We start from the raw sequence: 26,853 nt of genomic DNA on the forward strand, positions 1-26,853 counted from the left end.
AGTTTATAGAGAAATTAAAGGTAAGTTAGTGTAATATAAACAGGAATTGCAACATGAAGTGAGAGAAAAGCAGACCTGTGGTATATTTAGACAGAAATCCAGGGGAGAGAATTGAAGTAAGGAAGTGAGTGAAGAAGGGAGAGTAAGGAGGTGTAAGGTGTGAAAAGGTATTTATCCACATTTAGGGATATAGTTTATCCTGGTGTTGAGCAAGAACAGGGCCAGCTTTTGGCTAGGAAGTCTTCCAGAATGGTTTTGAAGGATGGGAGGGAGGGTATTGACTTACTGGATAAAGATAAGGAATTCCAGGCCTTAGCAGCATGGTATGAGTACAGACAATGCCTATCAGATTTGATAGGTTTGTGGACAAAACAGGAGGTTTTGGTCACTGAATCGTAATGACAGACTAGAAACATAGTCATGTAGAGTGTTACTTAGTGTTGAACAAGCATTCTAAATAATTTTATAAGTGGTAAGAAGCTGTGTATGTGTTAGTTGATGTGGTAGTTTGGTCAATTTAGGCTTTTTAGTGCTATACAGTGGTGAGTTCTGAAGGGGAATTACCGTCACAATCTTGTTGTCCTTTGCTTTTTCTCAGCTGGCCAGTGATGTACTAAACACTACAGTCTTTCTCCACTTTATGCCATCCATTTTATAAAGATTAAATGTTCAACTCATGATTTTTAAATAGTATATGTGGCCATTTTATTAAGATATCATTACAATGGTGGATTTGTCCTCCTCTCCAAAGTGTATCATCCTTGGAGCTGATTATTTTTTATGTGAGATTGTATGGGGCATTAGAGGCATTAAATAATTTGCTACTCTTGCTAATGTTACTTTAAAATTTGTTTAAATGTGTATTCAGAAATAACTTTTAGTCAGAAAATGGATTTGAAAGCAGTGCTTTTGAGAAATCTGTATCCTTTGTCAGTACTCTATAGATATGCTTCAACATTTCAGGTGACAACTTATCTCGCTTTTGTGCCCTCCTTAGTTCTGTTGCTTCATCAGCACCCCTAATCCTTACCACATCTGTAACCTTCACCATGGCTTTTTTTTTACTTACTCCCAGTCATATGTCTGTTTCTACTGATCAGCTTCAGTAGATATGCCTTTTTCATAGGTTTATAGATTCATAGGTATGTACTAGGCTAACAACCACTTGGGACTTTCTAAGCCTTGCCATACATCCCTAATGTCTTACCAGTTCTTGTACCCTTGGTCATGTAAGCAGGGGCTTGGAAGATGAAACATTTACAACCAGGGGCCTCAGATGAAACATTAGAGACATAGGTGCCAAACCAGGAGTGAATTTTCAGTTCCCCATCCAGTTGTCCAAGTTACACTTGAACTGGGTTAGGAAGGAATTCTGCTTCACATGGATGAGGAAACCTGTTCAGAGAAGGGATAGTCTGTGGGATACATACCTGCCTGTCCAGTAGATCCTAGTTGTATCACAGGCAATATTTAAGTCTTTAGAATGGGTAATTCTGGTGCTGTTTGTTTTACAGATAAGCTGAAAATCCATCAGACTTGTGTCTGAAGATGCCTTGTATGCCAGGCATAGATATCCTCTCAATGGCCAGTAGAAGACAGAATATAAGGATAGGGCTTTGAGGCGGTACACATTGTACATGTTACTTATGTCCTGTATTTTTTTAGTGAGGAACCTCTATGTACGTTCCAATTGTTGGATTTGCATTGTACTCAACAATAGGTCTGATGAATGATGAATACAGTGGAACAATGACCTTCTTGGAGCTAGATGGTCATACCTTTGTTTACAAGTTGTGCAACATAGAATTATTTCCTCATTGCAGTAGACGCATGATAGTCAAAGGCTAGATTACTGGCTGTGTCCCCAAGTCTCTGATTACTGGGCCGACTCTTCATAGGTTCATAGGTTCATACTAGGCTATCTGCCCTAGGGCATTTATAAGCCTAGCCAGAGTGTGTTTGGCTTTCGCCACCCATTTTAAATTAATTTTGCTATGCCCTTTTTCGAGGTTAGTATACTGTGCCTCTGTCTAACAGTGACACAGAAGTGATACCCGGGGTAAACCTACGATCCCCCATCCACTCATCAAGATTCCTCTTGAAGAGAGTCAATGAGGGACTCTGCCTAACCTGGACTGGGATTTTATTCCAGAGTGAAGGGAGCCTCTGGGTTATGAATCTGTCCCTCCAGCATGTCCTATTTATTTCAGTGCTGAGGTTCAAGTCTCGAGCGCGTAGCTCGATGGGATTTGGATTTTCTGAGGTGCAGCATGTCCATTAATTCCGGGTTGGACATGGCTTTATACTTCAGGCACAGATCGCCTTTGAGCAGGCGGTATGCCACTGAGTAGAGCTGGAGTTTCTTTAACCGGGCAGCATATGGCATCTGTTTGAGCCCTTTGAGCCTCTTGGTGAGGTACTTTTGGGGTCTTTCCAGTTGTTGCAGGTGTCTGGTAAGGTACATCCAAAAAGGGGCATTGTACTCAATTATGGGCCTGATGAGGGATGAGTAAAGAGGCACGATGACCTCCCCTGATCTAGATGTGAATCCCTTCATGATTAGGTGGTTTATATAAAATGTTTTTCTAACCACTTTGGCCACGTGGTTGTTAAATGAGAGATTGCTATCAACTTGGGTCCCCAGGTCCCTAATTACTTCTTCTGTACTTAATGGATTACCACCTATGTGGTAATTTGTGGGCACTTTGTTTTTGCCAAAGGGGATGACTATACACTTTTTGGCGTTTAGCTTGAGGCCATGGCTCTGGCACCAGTTGCCTGTTTCTATGAGGCCCTTTTGGAGGATGCTTGTGTCGGCTGGAGAGTCGATTATAGTGCCCAGTTTGCAGTCATCTGCGAACTTAGTCAGCCACAGTCCTTCCGTGTTGGCCTGTACCTCCGAGAAATATATACCGAACAGGAGAGGTCCCAGGACTGAGCCTTGTGGGACGCCACTTGTAACTGGTTTGGAGTCTGACATGGCTCCAGCAATTCTAACCATGTGGGTTCTGTCCTTGAGCCAGTTTGCAACCCATCTAGTGACATAGGGGTTTATATTTAAGCTGGTGAGCTTATCTATAATGCCCGAGTGGGGTATTGTATCGAAGGCTTTTGCGAGGTCCAGGTAGGCTGTGTGGACCACCTTCCCCTTGTCAATGGCCTTGGTGACTGTTTCAAAGAAATCGACCAGGTTTAAGAGGCAGGATCTGCCCTTAACAAAGCCGAACTGGGTAGGATCCAGTGTCTGTAGGTCCCCAATATCTTTTTTTATGAGGTCCATGATGACCCTTTCCATAGCTTTGCAGACCAAGCTAGTCAGGCTTATGGGGCGATAGTTTCCAGGATCTGTTGAGGCACCACCTTTGTGGAGAGGGACCACTGTTGCTGTAAGCCACTCTTTGGGTACATATCCTGTGGTAAGGCTGAGATTGAACAGTAGTTTTATGTTTGGGTTTAGCTCTTGGAGTTCATGTAGGACGCAGCCCGGGACACCGTCTGGTCCCATTGATGCTGTCTTTTTTGCTTTGGAGAGGGCAGCTCTTAACTGAGCATCTGAGATGTCAGGGGGGCAGCACTCTGCTGGGATAGATATTTGCCCTTTTGGTGGGGGGGGGGGGAGTTTGCACTGAACCTGTCAGCTAGGATGTTGGCAATGTCTGTGGGTTTGGTGTATGTCATTTTGGACTAATTCTGAGCATATCTGGGAATTCCCACCCAGGTTCCTAACATAACTAAAGAAAGCCTTGTGATTATCCTTAGTGTCCTGTGCAATTTTTCTCTCGAAGCTGGCCTTAGACGATTTTATGAGTGCCCGTAGTTTTTTGCTAACACTGATCAGAGATGCCTTCCCTTTTTGGGATTTTGCTCTATCATGTAGTAGCTTCCTCCTTCTGTTGTATAGTTTGTTTATGGCTGGGGTCCACCAGACAGGACGTCTGCATTTGGAGGATTGGGTCTTGGTTTTATTTGGGATTGCATGATCCATGCATTCCTGAAGGTGTTCATAGAATGCGTTTATAAAGGATGCGGCGGTCTGGGCCGTATTTTCCACAGGCCCGGGGGCTTTGAAGGATTCCACCTCTGTTTTGAGGAGTGTGAAATTTGCTTTAGAGAAGTTTTTCACTGTGGTTTTCTGGGCAGGGGGTGGGGTTGGGATTTGAATATCCAGTGAGATTAGTTTATGGTCTGATCTTACCAGTGAGGGATACACTTCTGGTCTGGAGCATAGAGTCCCCATGTTGGTGATGATCAGATCCAGCATGTTTTCCCCTCTTGTGGGAGTGGTAACAAGTTGTTTCATAGCATTTGAGTTTATAAATTCTAGGAACCTTTGAGCTAGGGTGTTGGAGCTAGAGTAATGCTCCCAGTCTATGTTTGGGTAGTTGAAGTCGCCCAATATAATGGTGTTTGGAGAGACCTTCATATTTTCCAGTGTTCTCAGGAAGGCCGAGTGGGGTTCCTGGGTTTGGGAGGGTGGTCTGTAGCAGGCTATAAACTGGAAGGCAGTTTTACCCACTGTTAGTTGCACATGGATAGTCTCTGATGCTTTATGCTATGCCACCAACCTGGAGGTGTGGGTATCTTTGACGAATATTGATACTCCCCCTCCTTTTCTGGTTCGGTCCAAGTTTTGGGGCCGAAAAGCATGGTATGAGGTATAACTTGGTAGTGCTGGGGTGCTCTCGGGAGCCTTGAACCAGGTTTGTGTTACTGCACAGATATCGATGTTTTCCATGCTAAGGAGAGTTTCGAGTGCATGCATCTTGAGGTTTAGACTTCTGGCATTGAGTAGCATTACTCTTAGTTTCTTATCCCTTGTGATACCTATGGAGGTGGGTTTGTCTTTTGAGCCTTGCCTAAAAAAGGCACTATGGGGGTAGCAAGAGCCTTTGCCAATATCCGAAAGCCCAGGGGTGACAGGTGCAAGCCGTCCTTGCGAAGCATCGTGGCCTGTCGAGCATGTCATCCCAGGCTGACAGGCATTGGATCCCCTTTGAATGACACCAATACTTAAGCCAATTGTTGAAATTGATCATCTTGTCTTCATATTGTGGCATCATTCTTGGTGAGGGTAAGATGCTACTCAAGGTCAGGGTCATACCGGCCTGGGCCACATGCTCAGAGAGCTCCTCTGTCTCTTTTCATGTAGTCCAGGGAGGTACGTCTCAGGTCATTCACACCAGCATGGGCAATGACTGAGTCATATTTGTACTTGCCTTGGAGTGACCTGAGTGCTTGTGTTATGTGGCGGATCCTAGCGCCCGACAGGCAGCTCACCGTGACCTTCTCCTTGTTCAGCCTGGTGAGTGGGACGTCAGTGTGCCTGACGATAGTCACCTATTACAAGTGTATCAGGTGTGTTTAGCTTTAAGGGCTGTGACTGTTCGGCACACTGGCTTTCTGAGCTATGTGTTGCATGTGTTTTGTTTTGGGGTAGCGGTTGCTTGGGTGTCTGCTTTGGAGGTCTCTGCTGCTTAGGCAGATTTTTATTTAGAGCCTCCGAGTATGTTTTTGTGTGTTTGTGTTTGGTTTGCTGTCGTGGTAGGTCTATGTGAGACTGGAATTGTAGTGAGTGTGGTTTCCTTCTCCTCCTGACAGGTTTCGCCAGTACTGAGTTGAGAGAGCTTAGCCTCCAGTTTGGCTATATGGTTGCATCTCTCACATCTTATCTGTGTGCTGTCAGTGTGTTAGTTACCAGGGGTGGCTGACTTCCCAAAGGATAGTATTTATGTATTGCTTGGCATTTAGTTTTAGTCCGTGGCTCTGACACCAGTTATTTGTCTGTGTCAGCTGTTATTGGAGAACATTTGGGGTTTTCTGTGACTGCTCCTTATTTGCAAAATTTGGTCAGCCAGAGGCCCTTGACATTGGCCTTGACTTCAGAGAAGTGGATGCAATAAGGTGCGGTCTCAAGACTGATCCCTGACTCCACTGGTGACCACCCTGTCTGTAGAAGTTGACTCCCCAGTTCTAAATTCCAGGGTCCTGTCTGTGAGCCAGCTGGCTATCTACTGAGTGAAATAAGGGTTATATTTAACATACTGAGTTTGTCAACAATGACAGAGTTAGGGGTATTGTTTTATATGCCTGTAACAGGTCAAGGTAGGCAGGGTGAACCATTTTGCCCTCGTCCATTACTTTGGTGACCTCGAAGAAGTCCACCTGGTTGAGTAGGCATGGCCTGCCCTTGGTGAAACTAAACTGGGTTAATTCCACTGTCTGGAGGTTTCCTGATATTGTTGATCTTTTCCATGATAATTCTTTCCATGTCTTTGCATATGAGACTAGACTAGTGAGAGTTATGGTTTTGTAGATTTTAGGGTCCATAGATGGCCTGCCTTTGTGCAGACAGATTTTGGTTTGTTAGTCCATTCATGAGGCACTACACCTGTATGGAGGCTATGGTTTTAAATAGTGATTCCAGAGGGCCCTGATAGGTCATGTTTCATGCTTTTGTAGAAGGCAGCCTGAGATATTAGCGGGAACCATCAATGGCAGTGTTCTAGGCCTTGCCTTACAGATAGCATTGAAGATCTGTTCCCAAGTGATAGCAGGGAGAGTGATATTTGATGGTATTTCCTGAAAGGGAGGTTGAGGGAGAGGAGAGTTAAGTTAGAGCTGAATTCATCTGCCAGTAAGTTTCCTGTATCTTCTGGCTCAGTGTAGGTGGCTCCATTAACAATGAGCTCGATACATATAACATGTCTGCATGGAGGCTGAGTAACCTTTCATCAGTTCTTAGATTCACAGATAAATACTCAACTGTCAGTCTGCAGACTATTACAAGCCTAGCCAATAACCAGAGGTCAGAATCACACCCTGTACCTTGTGTCTGTGAACTTCCCCATCTGTCACTAGGAAACATGTCCTCACGGCTCTCTGTAAGGCCAAGAACACTGAATTGATGAGCCCCAGTTATATTCATTTCCTCTTGCCTGTGCAACAGGCAAAAACTTTTGTCAGCCTCTCTCTTAGCTCCTTTCTACCCTGGCTTTATCTTCTGTGATCTTATTACTTTACCTCCTCCCTCACTTCTGTGTATTTTGCTTTATCTCATTATATCTAGTGTATCTCCCATATTACCTGTATGACCACTTGGTTTGGATGTAATGACTTCTTTCTCTTACCTTCACTGTTTTCTATTCATAGTCATGTCTGTTGACCCCCATAAAGAACAGTTGTGTAAAATCTTACCATAACTATAGATGTCCTTCTGTTCTAATGTTGCAGTATTCTTTACATGAGGATCCTCTGCCAAGGGCAACCTGATGTCCGGCCAGTATACAAGAGCTTTTAAATACTGCTAGTACATGGGACATCACATGTATGGCTTTGGAGTATGTTGGCCATAAAAGCAGCATCCATACATACAGTCCTCAGAATTTCTGTGCCACCCATCTGAATACCATCTTTGATCATCTTTCTGTTTGCCAGAGTTGTTTGCTGCTGGCCCAGTTTTCAGATAAGTGCCCTGGTGGGATTTTTCTTTTTCATTTGCTACTGCTTTCTGTTGTGAGATTTTCATGTCCTCCAGGAAAGGCAAGTGTCAATGTGGGAGACAGAGTCCACATAATGATAGTCCCCACCTGTGCCTCTTTTGTTTGGGACCTACGCATGACCACAGATACTGCTCTGTTTGCCAGACCTTCATCCCCAAGACCCTACGTAGCCATCTTTCATCCCTAAATATTTACTTAGAAAATCAGCGACTGAAGTGTTTAGCTAGGGATGTTGTGGAAGGTACTTCTGGACCTACTGTCAAGCCAGTGTTGGAGGAAGGCCAAGAAGCCGTGGCCTAAATTTTCAGCTGTGCCTCCTACCTCTGATGTTTCTTGTGATGCCAGTGAAGACCTAGAGATCCATCTGGAGGTTGGCTGAGGTTCCTCAGCGGGTACTGCTTGGGAAGCTGTCAAGAAATCCACCTTAGGCACGTCCTCAGAGGCATTGCAGACATCTGCATCAGACGGTCAGGGGGAACCAAGGCTCATTATTTCAGAAGGGCATAGGGGTATCCCTCAGATTCTAGTTAGTGAAGAAATTCCGACTTCTATAATTAAGTGCAGGCCTACATCGGGTCCCTCCACTTTTCATCAGGCAGATGTGCAGTTAAAAAAGAAGCAGAAAACCAAGCACATTTCTGCGCCCAAGACTCCACAATCCAGTTGGGAAAACTTTTCTCAAGACTTGCTTAATATACTCATGGTTCTTAAGCCTCCTTCAGCAGTTCCCATTTCTCCTTTAACTTCTTCCCCACTCAAGAGAGTTAGGGAACTGGAATCGGAGGATAAGGACTGTTTTGAGGATGAATCCTTGGCCTACTCCAATCATATTCCATCCCCTCTAGAATATGCTTCCCCTGAGGAAGAGTCTAATGACGGATTCTCCAGTAGAAGAGATCTCCTTTGGGGAAACCTTAGCTAAAATGAGGAAGTTTTTTTAAATTTTATTTATTTATTTATTTAACTTTTGTTTACCGGAAAAGTCTGACTGGAATAGAGCCAATTTTCAATGGAGGCTTGGGGAGAAATGCTCCAGACGCATGTCTTTGGAATGTGGGAGGAAACCCATGCGAACAAAGGGAGGACATGCAGATTCCACACAGAAGGCACCCCAGCCAAGAATCGAACCGGAGGAACTGGGACTGCTAAACGGGACTGCTCTCAGGTTTCTGATGTGCAGAAAAGATATGATCTTTTACAAATGGAGTATAGTTTCCCTTCAGCTGTACCTTAAGTCTTACCAGCCTTTTTGGATGCATTTTCTTCAGCATCTAAGGCCCCAGACTCACAGGCCCCTGTCCCCTAAAAGGCCTGATCGGTTTTATAAGGTGCCAGATGAATGCACATTTCTTTACAGATGTCCTTCAGCAGATCCTACTGTGGTTTCCATTGCTTCAGCCAAAACTTCCAGACTATTGCCATCCACCTATCTTCTCCCTTCTGATAAGGAGAGCAAGACCATGGAAAGAATATAGAAAAAGGTATATACTTCTGCCATTTTAGCTTTCCGTGTTATAAACTACCAATCCCATATGACCAGATGTACTTTGCCTCTTCTTTCTCAAGCCACTCAAGTAGTTTCTGACCTTCCTGACTCTCATAAAACTCAGGTGATGTCTCTTTAGGAGCTGCTCCTCAGGTGGCACGCCACTCCATTAAATGCAGCTGTGATACAGCAGAACCATCTTCTAGGGCAGCTGCATCTGGATCCGGAGATCTCCGTTGCTTATTTTAAAGCTGTCTCGCTGTGTTAAACCCATTTAACATAGCGAGACAGGTTTAAAAAAAAAAAAAGCAACGGAGAAAGCAAGATCTCCGTTGCTTTTTCTGTTTCGCTATGTTAAATGGGTTTAACATAGCGAGACAGCTTTAAAATAAGCAACGGACATCTCCGTTAATCCAACCATGGGTAAATTCCGCATTACCCACACCCAGGGGTGGGTTATTGCTATATTATGCAGCATTTCTTGCCTTTTCATTTGCTAGCCACTCTAGATCAAAGGAAACTGCATTTTGCTTTGGAAAGGTTGAAGTTCATCTGCATTCTATTTCCATTTCATTCTTTCTACCAGCCATCTGTTTGTACTCCTCAGTTTATCAGTCGCTAGTATATAATTAAATATACTTTTTCAAAGTGTTGGTGTATGTATTATAGTTTTCTTTGATTTTGCCACATGTTCTGTTCTTTTCCCTCACCATTTCTTCTTCTGATTTCACTTTTTTTACTTTTCTGTTATGTAGAGTGCTACCCCTTAAAAAATTCACACTCTGCCCTTCCTGTAAATCTTGAATCCAGGTATTTAAACATCCCAGTTTTGTTTCCCATTTGCCCAAATCTTATGATGTGTGCTCTGTCAGTATAACTTTCTTCAAAGAGTTCTTCAGCTCTCCTCTCTTCTTTCCTAGGCAGGTTACACTTGATAGCATTAATCTACATATTCCTGTTCCTTTCCCATCCAGGCTTTTCCCTTACTTTTTCCTATTTTTTCAGTCATTACCTTCTGTTTCACTCACAACCTCAGTCTGCTACCTTTATATTTTAATATTTCTGTGTGGATTTTAACGAGGCTATCCCTTCCAGAGAGAGGGAATCTGACTTCAATTCTTTGTCAGGTTGCCCCTCCATCTCTCAGCATTCCAACCCCCTCATACATTCCCTTAGCCAGCTGTTGTATTTTCTAGATCTCTACTTCCTTACTGTGCTAGTTGTTGTCATGGGTAGCACTTCTAAGAAGGTTGCAGTGCATCTTAACATTCCCCCCACGCCCAGTGTGCTGGCAAGCTTTCTAGCCCTTGTTGCTGCCTTCTTTAGTGCCCTGTCAGATCAGTTGTTTTTTTTTTACATATATGCACCATGACATAAAGACACCCTGGTCACTGCTATTGTCAACTCTTGACTCATCCTTCCTAGAGTTAAACTTCGTACTGGCAACATTGTATTGTATTTCTGTGGCTTCCCATTCTATGTAATGTCCTTGATATTCAAGGTGGTGATCACCATTCCATTTCCAGGCTAACTCTTTTTTTCATGCTATCTTATGTACTAGTACTTGTCACTTGCCCCACTCCCCATTTCAGACTAGTCTTTCTACCCTCTGGAGAGGGTGTGACTGTTAGTCCATTCTGACAATGAACCTATATCAGTTGCCCCTGACATTATCCTGTTAGAAAATAGCCGTTCACTCAGGATTATCTCCATAGTTTCCTCTGCTGTTGCTAGTAGTTAATAGGTCTGTATCTCCCAGGATTTTATGTTCTTCCTCCCTTTTATACAAGGATAGCACTTTTGCTATCCTGCAGTTGTCAATTTCTTCTAAAATAGCCTGTGATCTGTTTGAGATCTCTACCTGCCAGCTGTGGGAGGCAGCTCATTTGGTCCCCTTGATTTGTTTCCATGTAAGATGCCAAGTTTCCCTACCCACCCACTGTTTCTCTCTCACTATGTGCCCGCTGCTCTGCCGTGTCTCCCAGCATGACATATTCTCTGTGTTGTCCTTTATGAAGACTGAATTTGAAGTATTCATTCAGTACCTGTACTTTTTCTCCATCTAATGTGATGTCCTTCCTGTGTGTTGCGAGGTTTGCTCCTCCTTTTGTTCTTACTGTTGTATACCGAACCTTTGGTCCTTTTCCACCAGCCACCTTTCAGCTAGTGTCTTTTCACTTATTCTCTCTCTGTATTACATCACCACTATTTCTCTTTGTCATCTTGTGCTCACTATTTTTTTACGTAATTGCTAGCCTCATCTTCTTATGTAGCCACATTAGCCTTCTCTCTTTTTGTTATTTAATTTTTGCCTTCTTCACAGATCCCTTCCCTGATTAATTTCTGTAGATTATTTACTCCCTCAATTTTCACCAGATGCCTTAATCATCTTTAACTTCCTCCCTCAACTGTAATGCACGTCTTGAAAGTGTTAGATCATTATCTTTAACTTCTTCTTATCCTTCCCTTCATCTCTGAACTGCACTTATCACTGCTGACTAATAACATCTCCAAATGAACATCCTTGACTTGCCTCCACTTTCTTTTGAACAAGATCCAGAATGCTGTTGAAACTAACAGTTCTGCAGCAGTTGGTTAAGCCTTTCATGGTCCAAGAACTCAAACAATGCCTGCACTCTCTGTACCCTGGAGCTCAGATTTTTTTCTGTTTTTCTCCTGTCAGATATTCTGTGACTGGTAACCCCTTTTCACTTATCTGACCATATTATGCATTTCCTCCAAGTCTCTCGGGTTTCTGTCTTGATGTGTCTGGAGCAGATAAACTGAAACAATCAACCGATATTCCATGGCTTTTCTCTGCCACAGCTACCCGAACATTTCACTCTGCCTTCTGTTTCACCTTTTTCCCTGGGTAGTGTTTTCTTTCCTTTTGAAATTTGCATTTGGTACTCCTTTGTGTTGTCCATTTGTTGCTTCATTCTGTAATTACACACTTAATCCAGTTTGTTGTTGGGTAGTTAGAACCTGGAAAACAGAGCACAAGGCAGAGAAACTGATTGTGGATTTGATGCCAAACCATTCCGAATGCTCTCACACACATGACACACCCACTGCATTGCATATGACACACCCACTTGCAGGCATTTTGAAGGATTCCCTCTCCATGTTTGATATGTCTTTGGCAAGTGGGAGGAAAGTTGATTACCAGGCAAAAAACATAACATGGGAATGAGGAGATAAAAACCCCACAGAACACATCCCACCCAAGGATTGAACGTGAGAGCCAAGTGTTGTAAGGCAGTTCTAATTACTCTACCACTGTGCCACCCTCTTATGCATGACTAGGCGTTAAAAATGCTATTTGACTTTTCAGGTGTAATCACTGAAAATCTATGTTCGGTTTTCAGAACTCATAACTACTCTGTTCCCATCTTCAGACTCCAAAGAGATTTCCAATTCATTCTTCTCTCTTTTTACCAACTTAATTTAATTCTGCAATTCCTGAAAGAACACATACAGTTTTAAATTTCAGCAGTTAAAGGTCTTTACCATGTATAGGTGCAGTGAAGTGTGCAGTGTATGCATACACATACATGTATGTTTGACTTTGTGTGTTCGTGTGTGTACAAACTGGTATACTTTTAATCATCGAATTTAGACTTCACTGAATCGCAAATAATTGACTCCACTTACCTGACACCTCAGTTGTACGAAACTGCACTTTTCCAATGTCCATTTCATCAACATAGTTAGTCTATTGCCAGTTGTGTGAGAAGTACAAGTATACAGCCTTTGTTACTTCTCATACACCATACCAGTTGTAATGCATGGCGGATAAGATGGTAGTGTCAGCAGTCATCTTTATATGGTACATTGTTTTTACATTGGTTGTAGCTTTCAGATGGAGATCGCACAACAGTAAGGATAGGGAAATTTACCCTTGCTGTCACTGTGGTGCAGTCTCAGAGTTGGTATATGTAATATGTAGGGAGTGTGGGGTGGAGTGCAGGGTGGCTTGCTCCCCTGCAAAAGTATTAGAGAATGTGTGTTTTTGGTTTTGTATGTTACCTGATTGTTTTTTTCGAGGATTTGTAGTTCGGTAAAGTGTAGTTTTGAGGATTTGTAGTTCGATAAAGTACAGTTTTGTACATCTGAGGTTTCGGGTAAGTGGAGTCCATTTATTTGCATTTCTGTGAAGTGTAAATTAGATGATTAAAAGTTGACCCCATACAAACACACACACACGTCTCATATGTATCTATTTATATGAGTGTCTCCTCAAACTTTGAGAGCAAACCCAAAGAACAGTCATGTTAGATTGAATCTAAACTGAAATTAAAAAAAAAAAAAAAAAATTAAAACTATTTTTAATTTTTTTTTTTCCAGGGGAGCAAGACCCCCTGCTCCCCTCCAGGCTCATTCTGAGCCTCTAGCATCACCATCTCACACAAAAGGCTGCTGGCAAATTCTGACCTGTATCCGCAGTACGTACATAATACATGTATAGTGTGTGTGTGTGTGTGTGTGTGTGTGTGTGTGTGTGTGTCTGCATACTTATATACATGAGTGGATGTGTGCCACTATCAGATTCAGCAGTATGCATTGTGGCCACCTGAGCCAATGAATACTGCATGCAGTGACTCTCATGTCAACATCTGACAGATCAGCAAATAATCAATTGCTTCATAGTAGACGGGAATGCACTAGGGGACCTTGTCAAACTAAGCTGCCATTGAGAGGAACTAAAGAGTATGCATGCATGCCCATTCCTATGGACAGACAGGAATGTGCAACATTGTCCATCCTAACTACAGGGACTTTCCAGCAACCTATGGGGACACTTTACATGTATTGCAAGTGTCTGCAATGCGAATACTTAACCAGTTCCTTGACAGTGTACTGCAGTATTTGGAAGAGTTTCTTGCTCCCAAGGACACCAGAGAAGAAAAGCAGTGTTATGTATAAGTTTGCACACTTCCCTGCAGTCCTTGGTGCCATAGATTTCATTCATGTGGCTATATTCAGCTTGTCCAGGTCAGCAGATATCAATAGGAAGGGCTGCCATTTTCTGAACTGCCAGGTGGTCTTTATTGCCCTGGGCATTATCAGTAGTGTCCATGTGCCAGCTGGGCGGTTAAAACAGTTCACACATTTGGCACACCTCCAGTTTATATGAATGATTGTTACAAGGGGACTTCCCACAGGATCACCTGGTTGGTAAGTACACATTCATTCGAAACAGAAGGTTCTGTACAGACAGCTATATTGCTTCCTGGATGGAGGCCAAATATGTGTTTTTCTTATTGGAAGGTATACCAGATATGGCTTTGGATTATGGCCGATGACCCAAACTTGCAGCCTACAAACTGTGGAAGAAATAACATAAAATATAAACTAAGCCAGAGCCAGAGACGTTGTAGAATGTATATTTGGATATTTTAAGGGTATATTCTTCTATTTAGGCACCTCCAGTGAAGTACTACAGTATAGTCCTGAAATATGCAGTGTTCCATGCTGTACAACGTGCTCTTGCAAAAATAGGTGGTATAGCTGGATAAATTTACTACAGAACATTCTGTATGTGACACAGCAGCTGCAGCATGGCAGGGAGATGATACAAAAGAAACAGGTGTAGCAGTGGAGCCACATATGAGGCTGCAATAGGTACAGTATATTGCAGCACTGATAAAGCAGTGGTGTATAGTCTACATCTGTAAGTCATAACATGACACAGAGTAGTATGTTGCATGCTGACTGTAGTGATTTCCAAAGTCTTTCTTCAATTGCTGGTTCATTTCCATCTCAAAGGAGTTTGACTTCTCTCAATAAGGAGTAGAACACTGCATCAGTGGGCCCAGACAATATGCCATGGTGCTTTCTAAATACCATGAAACATGACCTATCAGGCCCTCTGGAATTGCTGTTTCTGAACTGCCAGGTGGCCTCCAAACAGGCTTTGTGCCTCACGAATGGAAAGCAGTCATCCCTCTGCGCAAAGTTGGGCTATCTGCAGACCCTGGAAACTTATAGACCCATAAGTCTGATATGCAAAGCCATGGAAAGAATTATTATGGAAAGGATCAGTAATGACATAGGGGAAAGAATTATCATGGAGAGGATTAGTAATGACATAGGAAACCTCCCAGCACTAGACCCAAACCAATTTATTTTCATCAGGGGCAGATCACGTTTACTGAACCTGGTGAACATCTTTGTGGAGGTCACTAAAGCAATGGATGAGAACAAAATGTTTCACACTGTGTATTTTGACCTTACTAAGGCATTTGACTCGATATCCCACTCACAGTATTGACAAACGAGGTTAGGTATAAATCCTTAGGTCACCCAGTAGATCACCAGTTGGCTCACAGACAGGAACCATGAAGTTAGCATTGGGGAGTCCATCCCTACAACGAGGCCAGTCACAAGTAGAGTCCCTCAGGGATCAGCCCTGGGACTTCTCCTTTAAGGCATTTACTTGTCTGGAGTCAAGGTCGATGTTAAGGCCCTCTGGCTGACTAAATTTGTAGATGATTGTAAATCAGAAGCAGTCATAGAATCCTCTACCAACACAAATGTTGTCACCGGGTCCACTCTCTACCTGTGCAAATGACACTGGCTGTGCCCTGTGCACCTATTAACCTCTGTGGTTATGTTGATGCCTGACGCACAGTGCACCAGGTCATGCACTGCCCTGGACAAAGTGTTACAGCATAGGTTCATAAGTGTATACTAGGGCTAACTACCACAAAGGCCTTGCCATCCCAAATCTCTGACAAGTTCTGGTACCCTTGATAAGTGTAAGCAAGGGCTTGGGAGATAAACTGTTTGCAGGCTGCCTGTATCCATTACAGACATAGGTGCCAAACCAGGGATGAATTTCCTGTTCCCCATCCAATTGTCCAAGATGCACTTGAACTGCGCTGGGGAGGAACTCTGCTTCACGTAGATGGGGAGCCTGTTTCAGAGAAGGGGTAGTCTCTGGGATAGATACCTGTCTTCTAGCAGGTTCTTTTTGTATCACAAGCAGGATTTAAGTCTTTAGAATTGGTAATTCTGGTGCCGTTTGTTCTTCAGATATGCAGGAAGTCTGTCAGGTTGGAGTGTGACAATGCCTTGTTTGCCAGGCATACATCTCCCCTCCACAGCCTGCACAAGGCAGGATACAGGGATAGGACTTTGATAATGTCTACAAAGAACATGTTATGTCTTGTATTCTTTTAGTAAGGAACCCCCGTGGATTTTCTAGTTGTTTGATGTCCCTGGTTAGGTACATACCAAAGGGGGCATTGTACTCCGTGATAGGTCTGATGAATGCCGAATACCGTGGAACAATGACTTCCTTGGACTTAGGTGCCATTACGTTTGTTTATATGTTGCACAGCATAGAATGATTTCCTCACCACTGTAGACATGTGATGGTCGAAGTTTAGATTGTCATCTGTGTGTCCCGAAGTCCTTGACTACTGGGTCAATTCTAAGGGGTGTGTTGTCAATATGATAGTTACCATGGATGGACAACTTCCCAAAGGATACTATTATGCATTTCTTGGCATTTAGTTTTAGTCCATGGCTCTGACACCAGTTGTTTGTGTGTGTCAGCCCCTCCTGGAGAACATTTGTGTCAGTGTGAGATTCACTGTCAGCTCCTAATTTGCAATCATCTGCAAATTTAGTCAGCCAGAGACCACTGACATTGGCCTTGACATCTGAGAAGTAAATGCCAAGAAGGAGCTGTCCAAGAACTGATCCCTGAGGGACTGTACTTGTGACGGGCCTCTTTGTAGAGGTAGACTCCCCAATTCTAACTTCCTGGGTCTTGTGTGTGAACCAGTTGGCTATCCACCAGGTGACATACGGATTTGTACCTAACCTCTTGAGTTTGTCAACAATGCCCAAGTGTCCAGGTCAAGGTAGGCAGTGTGAACAATTTTGCCCTTATCCATTGCTTTGGTGACCTTCTCAAAGAAGTCCACCAGGTTAAGTAGGCATGACCTGCCCTTGATGAAACCAAACTGAGTTGATTCCAGTGTCTGGAGGTTTACTGTATTTCTATTGATCATCTCCATGATAATTCTTTTTATGGCTTTACGTACAAGACTAGTGAGACTTATGGCTCTGTAGTTTCCAGGATCTGTAGATGGCCCACCTTTGTGCAGAGGGATGACTGTTGCCTTTCTCCATTCATGAGGCATGAAGCCTGTTTGGACACTATAGTTAAATAGTAATTCCAGAGGTCCTGATAGGTCATGTTTCATGCTATTTAAAAGGCATCTTGGGATATTGTCTGGGACCAGTGGATGCAGTGTTCTTGGTCTCAGAGAGAGCATTAAGGACCTGTTCCCTAGTGATAGTAGAGTGAGTTATATTTGATGATATTTCCTGAGGGAAGGTTGAGGGGGAGAGAGGAGTAAAGTTGGATCTGAATTTATCAGCCAGGTGGTTTGCTATATCTTCTGGCTCAGTATAGGTGGCTCCATTCACAATGAGCTCTGCACACAGTTGTGTATTGTCTTTGAGGTTGCGGACATAGCAGAATGCTTTGTGGTTTCCTTGGCCTGTGAGGCCAAGCTTACCTCAGATTTGGCTGTGGTAGACTTTGTCCTCTGAGTTGTTTTAGTTTGAGTGCTTTTATCCTGCTGGGTGCTGCACCTCCTAATGTTTTGCCATTATTCTCTTCCTCCTGTTATATAGCCTATTGATTTTGTGATTTCACAAGGGTGGATTGTTTTTTGAGTTAGTTCTGTACTTCTTCCTTAATGGGTACAGCTGCCTCTATGCAGCTATTAACATGCTTGTATAGGGTTTCTGTAAACGGTTCTGCATAGGCAGCAGTGTTCTCAGGGTTTATGGGGCTTGAAATCTTGCCAGATTCTCACTTAATAGCAGGAGGTTAGCCTTAGAATGGTTCCTGAAAATTCCAGGTTTAGCTGGGGGTCCAGGTTCTCGTTTTACTTCGAGACCATTTTGTTGTCTGACCTTACCAGGGAAGGCATTACAGTAGGGGGTGTGCAGCAGTCTCCCATATTAGTGAGGACCAGATCCAGTATGGTTGCACCCCTGGCTAGTCTATTGACTCTGGTCCGAGTTTGTTTACAAAAATCCAGGAATCTGCGTGCATGTATGTTTGGTGTTGTATAGGATTTCTAGTTAATAGCAGGATAATTAAAGTCACCCATGAATATGGTATTTGGTTGGATGGTTAGTGTTTCTAATAAGTTTAAATACATGGTATGGGTTTCCTGAGTTATAGAGGGGGAACTATAGCTTGCAAGGAAGTGGTATTCGATTTTACCTATGGTGATTTGAACATGGAGCAGCTCAAGTGCATTGTCCTGTTTGACCAGTCATGAAGTATATTTATTTTGATGTAAATAGAGACATCTCCACCTTTAGTCCCTGTCTGTAAAGTATTTGGCCTAAATGTGTGGAAGTCATTATAACCTTGCATTGTTGGTGTGCTGTCTGCGGCTTTAAACCATGTCTTAGTGACTGCACAGATGTCAGCATTCTCTAAGGTAGAGAGAGCTACTGGGGAGTGGAGTTTTTTGTTTAGACTCCTAGCATTGAACAGTAATTTATTTTTATTTATTTAACATTTGTTAACCGGGAAAATCTGACTTGGAACAAAGCCAATTTTCAGCAGAGGCCCAGGGAGAAATGTTCCAGATGTATTTCTTTCTAATGTGGGAGGAAACCAGAGCACCCAGAGAAAACCCATACAAACGCAGGAAGGACATGCAGACTCCACACAGAAGGCACCCCAGCCGAGAATTGAACTGGAGAATCTCTTGCTGTGAGGTGACAACGCTACCGCTGCACCACTGTGCCATCCAATGCCTTTAGATTTTTTTGGTTTTGATTTGCGATGCCAGAAGTAGCTTTAGTTTGACTTTGCCTAAAAAAGGTACTATGGGGGAAGACAGTGCTTTAGTTAATATTCGAAAGCCTAGAGGGGAGAGGTGCAGACCATCCCTGGCAAAGGAGCATGGTCTGTTGACCATCTCCTTCCATGCTGACAAATATTTCACCTCCTTAGAATGACACCCGAAACTAAGCCAATTATTAAAGTCAATCATCTTTTGTTCGTGTTGTGGCATCATCCTTGGAGAAGATAAAAATAATGCTCAATGCTAGGCTCATACCAGCCTGAGACACACATTCCGAGAGCTCCATGATGTCTCTCTTCATATAGTCTAGGGAGGTACGTCTCCGGTCATTTAACCTCACATGGACTATGACTGAGTTATATTGGTAAATGTGGTCCAGTGACCTGAGTGCATGCGTAATGTGGCGGATCCCTAGCCCCTGATAAGCAACTGACCATAACTTTCTCTTTACTCAGCCTGGTGAGAGCGACACCAGTGTGTCTCATGATGGAGTCTCCGGTGACTAGAATGTTGGATTGTGTGGTGGCTTGCCTTATGGGCTTAGAGATAGAGGCTCCATAAGATGTAGCTCTATGTGTTGATGTGGGTGTTGTTTTGAACGAGTGCATTTGGGGTTTCTGAGGGTATTTGTTATGCGTACTTCATCTAGGAAGTCTTTGTGGTTTAGGAAGGCTTGCATGTAAGTGCCTCAGCATATGTGAGTCTCTATGTCTGCTTTGAATTGCAAGGAAGTGGCATTGGACTTTACATATGGTTGTCATTGTTGTGTGCTCATCCAGATTTGTGTTCCTTTTGGCCACCATGCTTTATGTTGCCTTATCTCTCATTTCATGCCACCAGCTGTCACTGTATACTTTAGCTCTGCATGTAGCTACTCGTACTGCTTTCGGTACAGTGGAGACCACCTTGTTGAGGTGTCATGCACATCTGCCATGCACAAAGTAGTTGTCATGCTGCTTCACCTCTGGTATGCTGATATAGTGGTACTGTGAACATTACCACTGCACATCTGCACTGGCTTTTAGCTGCACATCCTGGCACTACCCCTTGCCTGGTATATCTGTAATTAACTTAAATTTGCATCTGATGTTGTAAATCCTTATTCATTCCTTACTGATAGGACTTTGGTTCCATCCTCGGAACCGACACGGCCATTTCCAAGCTCGCGCCTGCTAAAAACTCTCAGGTAAAACCTACCCACAATGCCCCTCTCATAGTCTCTCCAGATCTCATTTGCCAAGTTCCTTGTCAGACGGGCCTAGCCTTCTCTCTGAAAGCTAAGTGGAAAATGTGTGTATTTTGTGTAGTTTTTCTCTCAAAACTTTGCCCTTTTTAGTCAGTCTCACTAATTTTTCCTCTTGCCTGTAATCTGTTTCTATTTCCTACCCTTTACCTTTGGTAGTTAACCTTTTACCATTGTTGATACTGTACCTCTCTCCTACCTTTGGTAGGCCCTCCTTTTACCACTTGTGGTATTTCTAGATACCATCGTTGGTACTCTCTCCTTTCTCTCTTTATCTTTCTCAAAAAAAACAAAAAACAACAAAAAAAAATCCTTTTTCTTTTTCACTTGTTGTTTCCTTCTTGGTAGTTTTGTTGTCAGTACATCATGTCAGAAAAAGTTAAGTTGGGGTTTAAACAGTGTGACAAGTGTGGGCGAAAAATGCCCAACAAGATGGTCATGCTCACTGCCTTTATTGTTTGGGCGTGGACCATATAAATGCTTCTTGTGACATCTGCTCTAGTTTTAGTAATCGGACTCTAGCAGAGCGCAAAAACAAACTAATCTTGAAAGGTTTAGTCAAAGCGCCTTTTTCAGAGGCTCTCTCTGGGTTGGAGTTCTCACCCACCTCCTAAAACCAAAAAACACAAGGAGAAACAAACTCACTTGGTTCCTACATCCCCGACCGTTATGGAACTGAGTCGGCACTGAACTTCTCTGGCTCCCTTGGCGTAGACAACTTCGGTGCCTGGTCCTGTGTCTTCCCCCTCAGTGCCGTCTCTGATGTTTACTCCTATTACGGTTCCAGCTTCGGCACCATCATCTTCGGTGCCATCCTTGGTCCTGACACCAGCTTTGGCGACCATACCCGCTTCGGCACCATCCCTGAACACACTGCCAATAGCTTATTCGGCTCCGCAGACTATGACCTCGGTTCCTAAGGTTGAACATCTCCCAAAAAACAGATACTCTCCAACTTATGACCCTTTTTTGGGGCACCCGTTTAGCCCCTTTCTTGAAAGACCTGACTCTCCTTCAGCAGGCTCCTATAGATCCACCAGGAGCCTTTCTGAACAAGATGTAGTTAGGGGTGTGGACCAGCTTCTGGCAGCTAGGGGATTGCCCACCCCGTATAGAACTTCCGTTCCCTTTGGCACGGAACCCTTCACAGCATACGCACCTGTTTATCCTCCTCCAGCCTCTTCCCAGGCTCTGGAGATCTCTGTACCGATGACCACCCCGGTGCATACTGTCTCGACTCTGACTGCGGAGTTTCCCCTGTCGGCACCAACTTCCTTGCTGCATCGGCTCCTTTGGAACTGGTACACACTCGGAGCAGTGTTTGGGCTGTCGGTTGTCCTTCTCGGTACGGGGATCCCATCCCTTCTCAGGCAGGCTTGCTTTCCAGTTGATGGAGAGGGTCCTTGCCTCCAGAGGCTCGCAGTCAGCACCAGTGGCATCGACACCAGAACCCCCCCCCCAGCATGCAGCTGTCCCAACCCTCTAATTTAGGATCCCGGGCACGGGAGCCACAAGGCCTCCCTTTGAAGGAAACTCTTTCTCCGGAGTCCTCCTCAGAAGATGCCACTGGGGAGCCACCCCGAAGAAACGGTGCAACAGGAAGCAACTTGATCCCCTTTTTATCCACCCCTGAAGACCAGCCCAGCTGGTCCAAGCAGTTGATGGTTGATTCCATGGTCGTGGCGGCGGCCACGAAGAGGGAACTGGCAGAAGATAGTTCCACTGTCCATCCTATGAACAGGGAGTCTCAGGCCATGGACAGGCTGGGGAAGCGGACCTATGCTTCAGCAACCTTTGCCATTCGGTCGCTGAACTATCTGGCACACTTCACTCGCCTCCAAAGAGACCTAATTTCTGAAATGTCTATCTCTTTGGTGAGGGTACTGCCTAATGAGGTGTGTGACACTGTCGCTTCGCAGCTAGCTACCCTAGAATATATATCAAACTCCTAGATGCGTTTGATATATCTCACACCACCGAGGGGGCAGCTCTAGCTGCCGGATCAGGCATTGTCATGAGACGTCATGCTTGGATGCGTTTGTGTGATTTTAAAGACCCCTTTAAATCTTCCTTCATCAGTGCACCTGTCCAAAGTACGAGACACACTAGCACAAAGTGAGAAAGACGGAAAGACCTTGTCTGTTGTGAGCATACATTTTTCCACCCCCCCCCCCAGAGGTCCTACTCCAGGAACCAGGGGGGAGGGAAATTTCGGTTCAAAAAGTCCCAAGGATCTTTTCGTGACACTCGTGATGAACAATCCCCGCGGGGCAGAGGGGGCAACTCATCTGGAAGATGCCCCTTTTGGGGCAGAGCGGGGGTCCATGTAACCAGGGTGCTAGAGATTCCCTCTCTGGCCAACCCTACCACCGCTCCTGAGCAGCGGCCCGATTGCTTTCCTCTGAAATAGTCGGGGGTCATTTTTCTCTGCACCTACCAGCCTGGCAACTTATTACTACCAATGTTTGAGTACAGAGAATAAAATCCGGAGGATACCATATCCCTTTTGATTCAACTCCCAGACCCATCAAACGAATCCCCGATATGCCACCTAATCAGAGAGAGGTAGAAGCCTTAAAAATAGAAAAGCTGCTAAGAAAGAGTCCTCTAACCAGTCCCACCAGACCAGAGATGATCCGGGTTTTACTCTAGGTTCTTTTTAGTGCCAAAAAAGACAGGGGACTGGAGACCAATCCTGGCTCTCAGCCTATTGAACAAATTTATGAAACCTCAAAAATTCTGGATGGTCAGGGTACAGTCCATTCTCCCTTTTCTAGGGAAGGACAACTGGATGTGCTCTATAGATCTCCAGGACGCGTATTACCACATAAAGATGGATCAGCGCTCCCGGAGATTTCTCAGCTTCTAGCTGGGAGCCAATCACTACCAATTCAGGGTACTGCCATTCAGTCTCTCGACAACACCCCCCCCCCCCCCGAGTGTTCACCAAATGTATGGCAGTTGTAGTAGCTTATCTTCAACTACAAGGATTCCAGGTGTTTCCGTATCTAGATGATTGGCTCCTTACTGCCTCGACCAGAAGTCTTCTAATCTGCAGCCTCTCTTACACTCAAGGCCTCACTCTCCACTTGGGGATTACGATCAACAAGGAGAAATCTCAAATGTTCCCAACAAAAACACTGGAATTTATTGGAGTGATCTGTCAAGCTTCCCTCCCTCCTCACAGGCTTTCGAAAATAAGACACCAGATCCAAATCCTCCTTCCACAGACCTTTGTACCAGCACACCTTGTACTGCAACTCTTATGCTCTGTGGCAGCTGGCATTACCCTATTACCACTGGCAAGGTTGCACATGAGAATATTACAGTGGCTCCTTTCTTCACAATAGTCTATCTTAACCCACCCACTCGACCACATGATACGCCTTACAAATCTTTACAAGAAAGAAATGCTATGGTGGATGAAGCCAGAATCAAATCTTTGGTGTCGACCATTCTGTCTCCCCCAGCCCAGGGCCACAGTGACCACAGACGCTTCCCTGTTAGGGTGGGGGGAGGCATTTCCAGGGAAAGACAGTACAAGGCACCTGGTACCCCATGGTGGTCAATTTGCACCTAAATGTCCCGGAATTGAGGGCAGTTCTGTTAGCATTGCAAGCATTCTATACATCCCTCCCTTCTGGGACCATTGCAGTTCAATTGGACAACATGTCCGTCATCTGGTATATAAACAAATAAGGCGGAACCAGGTCTTACCCCCTGTGTCAGGAAGCCATGAGGATTTGGCACTGGGCAGTAGCTTCCAACCGCTTTCTTATAGCAACGCACACTCCCGGGAGTTCCAACCTTATTGCGGACAATCTTAGCAGGAACATCCCTCAGTCCTGTAATAGCGAATCAGAACTTCTGCCACTGGGGCAGGCCTTGCTGCAGTCTGCTTGCTTCTCCTGTAAACAGCAAATGCAGAAGCTACTTTGCCCTGATCCCCCCTCAGGGGGAATCACCGAGGGACGCTGTAGCACACGATTGGCCCCCAGGTCTACTTTATGCCTTTCCCCCGTTTCCCCTCATCCTGAAATTCTTCCAGAAAGTTCAAAGGTTTGGAAGCAAAGTGATCCTCCTTGCCCCATATTGGCCCCGCCAAGTCTGGTTTCCTTTCCTATGGTCTCATCTGATTCACAGCCCGTGGATCCTGGATCAGTCTCAGGGTCTACTATCTCATCCTCAGGGACTGATTCACCCCAATCTCCACAGCCTCAATCTCATAGCTTGGTTCCTCCACTTCCAGTGATTGCCAGGCTGCCTGATATTTCATCTCCCGTCCGTGAGATTCTTCTGGCTTCACACAAACCTTCCACCAGAAAAAAATATTCTAGTAAATGGGCTAGGTTTCCAACTTGGGCCAAAGATCAGGACATAGACCCTTTCTCTATGCTTATTCAGAAGATCCTACAGTACCTGACTACTCTTCTACATTCTGGAGCCTCAGCATTGACAGTTACTGTGGATTTAGCATCTATCACAAATTTTCATAATAGATTTGATAAATCTTCTGTTATGTCACCATCTGTGCAAAACCTTTTTGAAAGGAGTATTACACTTTAAACCTACTGTCAAGCCTCCCATAGAACCCTGGGTCTTGACTTTGGTACTTCAGTCATTAGCAAGCCATCCTTTCAAACCTTCTGATTCATGTGATATAACATTTTTATCATGGTAGACTCTACTTCTAGTTGCACTTACCTCAGCGAGAAGAGTATCTGGTTTGCAGGCCTCGAGTGTCAAGAGACATTACTTGAACTTCCACAGGGATAGTGTCCCTTCGTACTGACCCTTCCTTCTTGCCCAAGGTCATTTCTGGATTTTCAATTAACCAATCTATTGACCTGCCGGTTTTCTTCCCTCTGCATTCAAACAGAGGGGAGTATCTTTTGCACACCCTTGATGTTCACAGGCAGCTTTGTTTTTATTTGGACAGGACTAAATCTTTCAGGAAAACGGATCAATTGTTTGTGGCCTTTGCGGGACCCAGATTAGGTAAACCTGTCTCTATTTATCTTCCTGGCTTAGAAATATCATTACCTTTCATCTGCCATCAGAATAAACTATCCTTACCTTCCAGAATAAAGGCTCATTCTACTAGATCGATGGCTACTTCTGTGGCTTTTCATTACAGAGTCTCTATGGATGATATTTGCGCAGCAGCCACTTGGGCAAGACCTCATACCTTTATCACCCATTACAAATTGGATTTGGCCTCCAGGGGACGAGCATCTTTTGATTCTGTGGTGCTCAGGAATATCCTTCCTTAGGGCCACCCAGGACTCTAGTAGCTGGGGACTCAGTCCTGTCAGTAGGAATGAATAAAGGTTTACAACATCAGATAAAGAAGTTATGTCTTACCATAATGTTCCATCTGTGTTGTAGATCTTTATTCATTCATTACTTCCTGCCCTCCTTCCCCCTGCCTGGACTCCTGATAGACTTTAGGAACTCCTAGTTAAGGTATTTGCTCAGACAGAGCCTCCTACTGTCTTTCTTACTATCTCTATAATATAGGGGCAGGCAAACTCGAGCTGAAGAGACTATGAGAGGGGCATTATGGATAGGTCTTAGCTGAGAGTTTTTGGCTGGCGTGAGCTTGGAAACGGCCGTGTTGGTTCCGTGGATGGAACCAAAGTCCTATCCGTAATGAATGAATAAAGATCTATAACACAGATGGAACGTTATGGTAAGACATAACTTCTTTTTTGTTTGGTGAGCCCCCTTGGAATTAGCACTATGCAGGCGCACGGTGCTGCTTTTATCTGGGATTCATATCCCAGGTATTTTTTCCCCATCTGTGAAGTTTTCTAGGGGTTGTAACCAAATTATTTATATTGCGTCAGACAACCTTTAGTAATTGATTTGGATTCTGTTGGGTATAGTAACTATTTGTAGTTTACATTAATAGAATGGCAGTGAGAACAAAATAGCACACCTGTTTCAACTTTGAAAATGAAGAGCGAGACCATATGAAAATAAAATTATTTGCTTCTTACAGGGAAGACAGAAACTTGCTCGATTTAACGCCCATGAATTTGCTACACTTGTTATTGACATTCTGAGTGATGCCAAGCGAAGACAAGGGGTCACTGTCAGCAGTCCAAAAGGTATTTGTTCCTGTTTGTCACTACCATTATGAGCAGCCACACTTGCTTTATTTTTGGGGTTGAGAGTCTGGTATGTATTATGATTTTTAATGCTGCATGCTTTGTCACTGATCAGTTTATCAGTGTTAATTTCAAAATTGCACAAGGTGTATTGTAAATGTTACTTTTATAAAATGTGGAACATCACAAATGGATAGGTTAGCACTTTTCTGAATAAAAATAACCAGCTTAAAAATCTTCTTCAAAATGCCATATTCAGTCAGTGCTACGTTACATCCATTTCCTGTAGTGATACCTTGAACAACTGCTGACATCTACAGAGTTTACTAGACAAACAGAGAGTGGAAGCATATGTCTCAACCTTTTAAGAGGTCAGTGTTGTACACAAACCCTAACAATATGTGACAAACAGTCAAAATGTGGAACACCCTATTTTTGCACTGCGTGAAACATGCCATTGCCATGGGGCCTAGTAGAACATTTGTAAGATTCAGTAGAACACACTTGAATCAGATGTAAAACATTTATTTTACAAGCTGCAGTACCATAACCACCATAGGTACATGAAAAGCAGTTGTGTTAAAAACTAATGTCTTTCGGCTTTTCCCGGTTAGGCGTCCCCACAGCGAAACTCTGGTCCGCTAATGATTGGCAGTGGATT

The 26,853-nt window shown here is 44.0% G+C and overlaps 1 protein-coding gene across 7 annotated transcripts in view; it reads left to right on the forward strand.

Moving 5' to 3' along the window:
* Positions 1 to 26,853, forward strand: part of GIT2 (GIT ArfGAP 2) — a 1,410,467-nt gene that overhangs the window by 810,873 nt on the left and 572,741 nt on the right. For all 7 annotated transcript variants that reach the window (XM_044068490.1, XM_044068492.1, XM_044068493.1 and 4 more), the window contains one exon: positions 26,084 to 26,192. In XM_044068490.1, coding sequence (XP_043924425.1) covers positions 26,084 to 26,192 — 109 coding nt within the window. The remainder of the gene's footprint in view (positions 1 to 26,083; positions 26,193 to 26,853) is intronic.

Source organism: Protopterus annectens, chromosome 4.part0 (assembly GCF_019279795.1).
Source record: "Protopterus annectens isolate FY-2018-M chromosome 4.part0, PAN1.0, whole genome shotgun sequence".
NCBI lineage: Eukaryota > Metazoa > Chordata > Ceratodontiformes > Protopteridae > Protopterus > Protopterus annectens.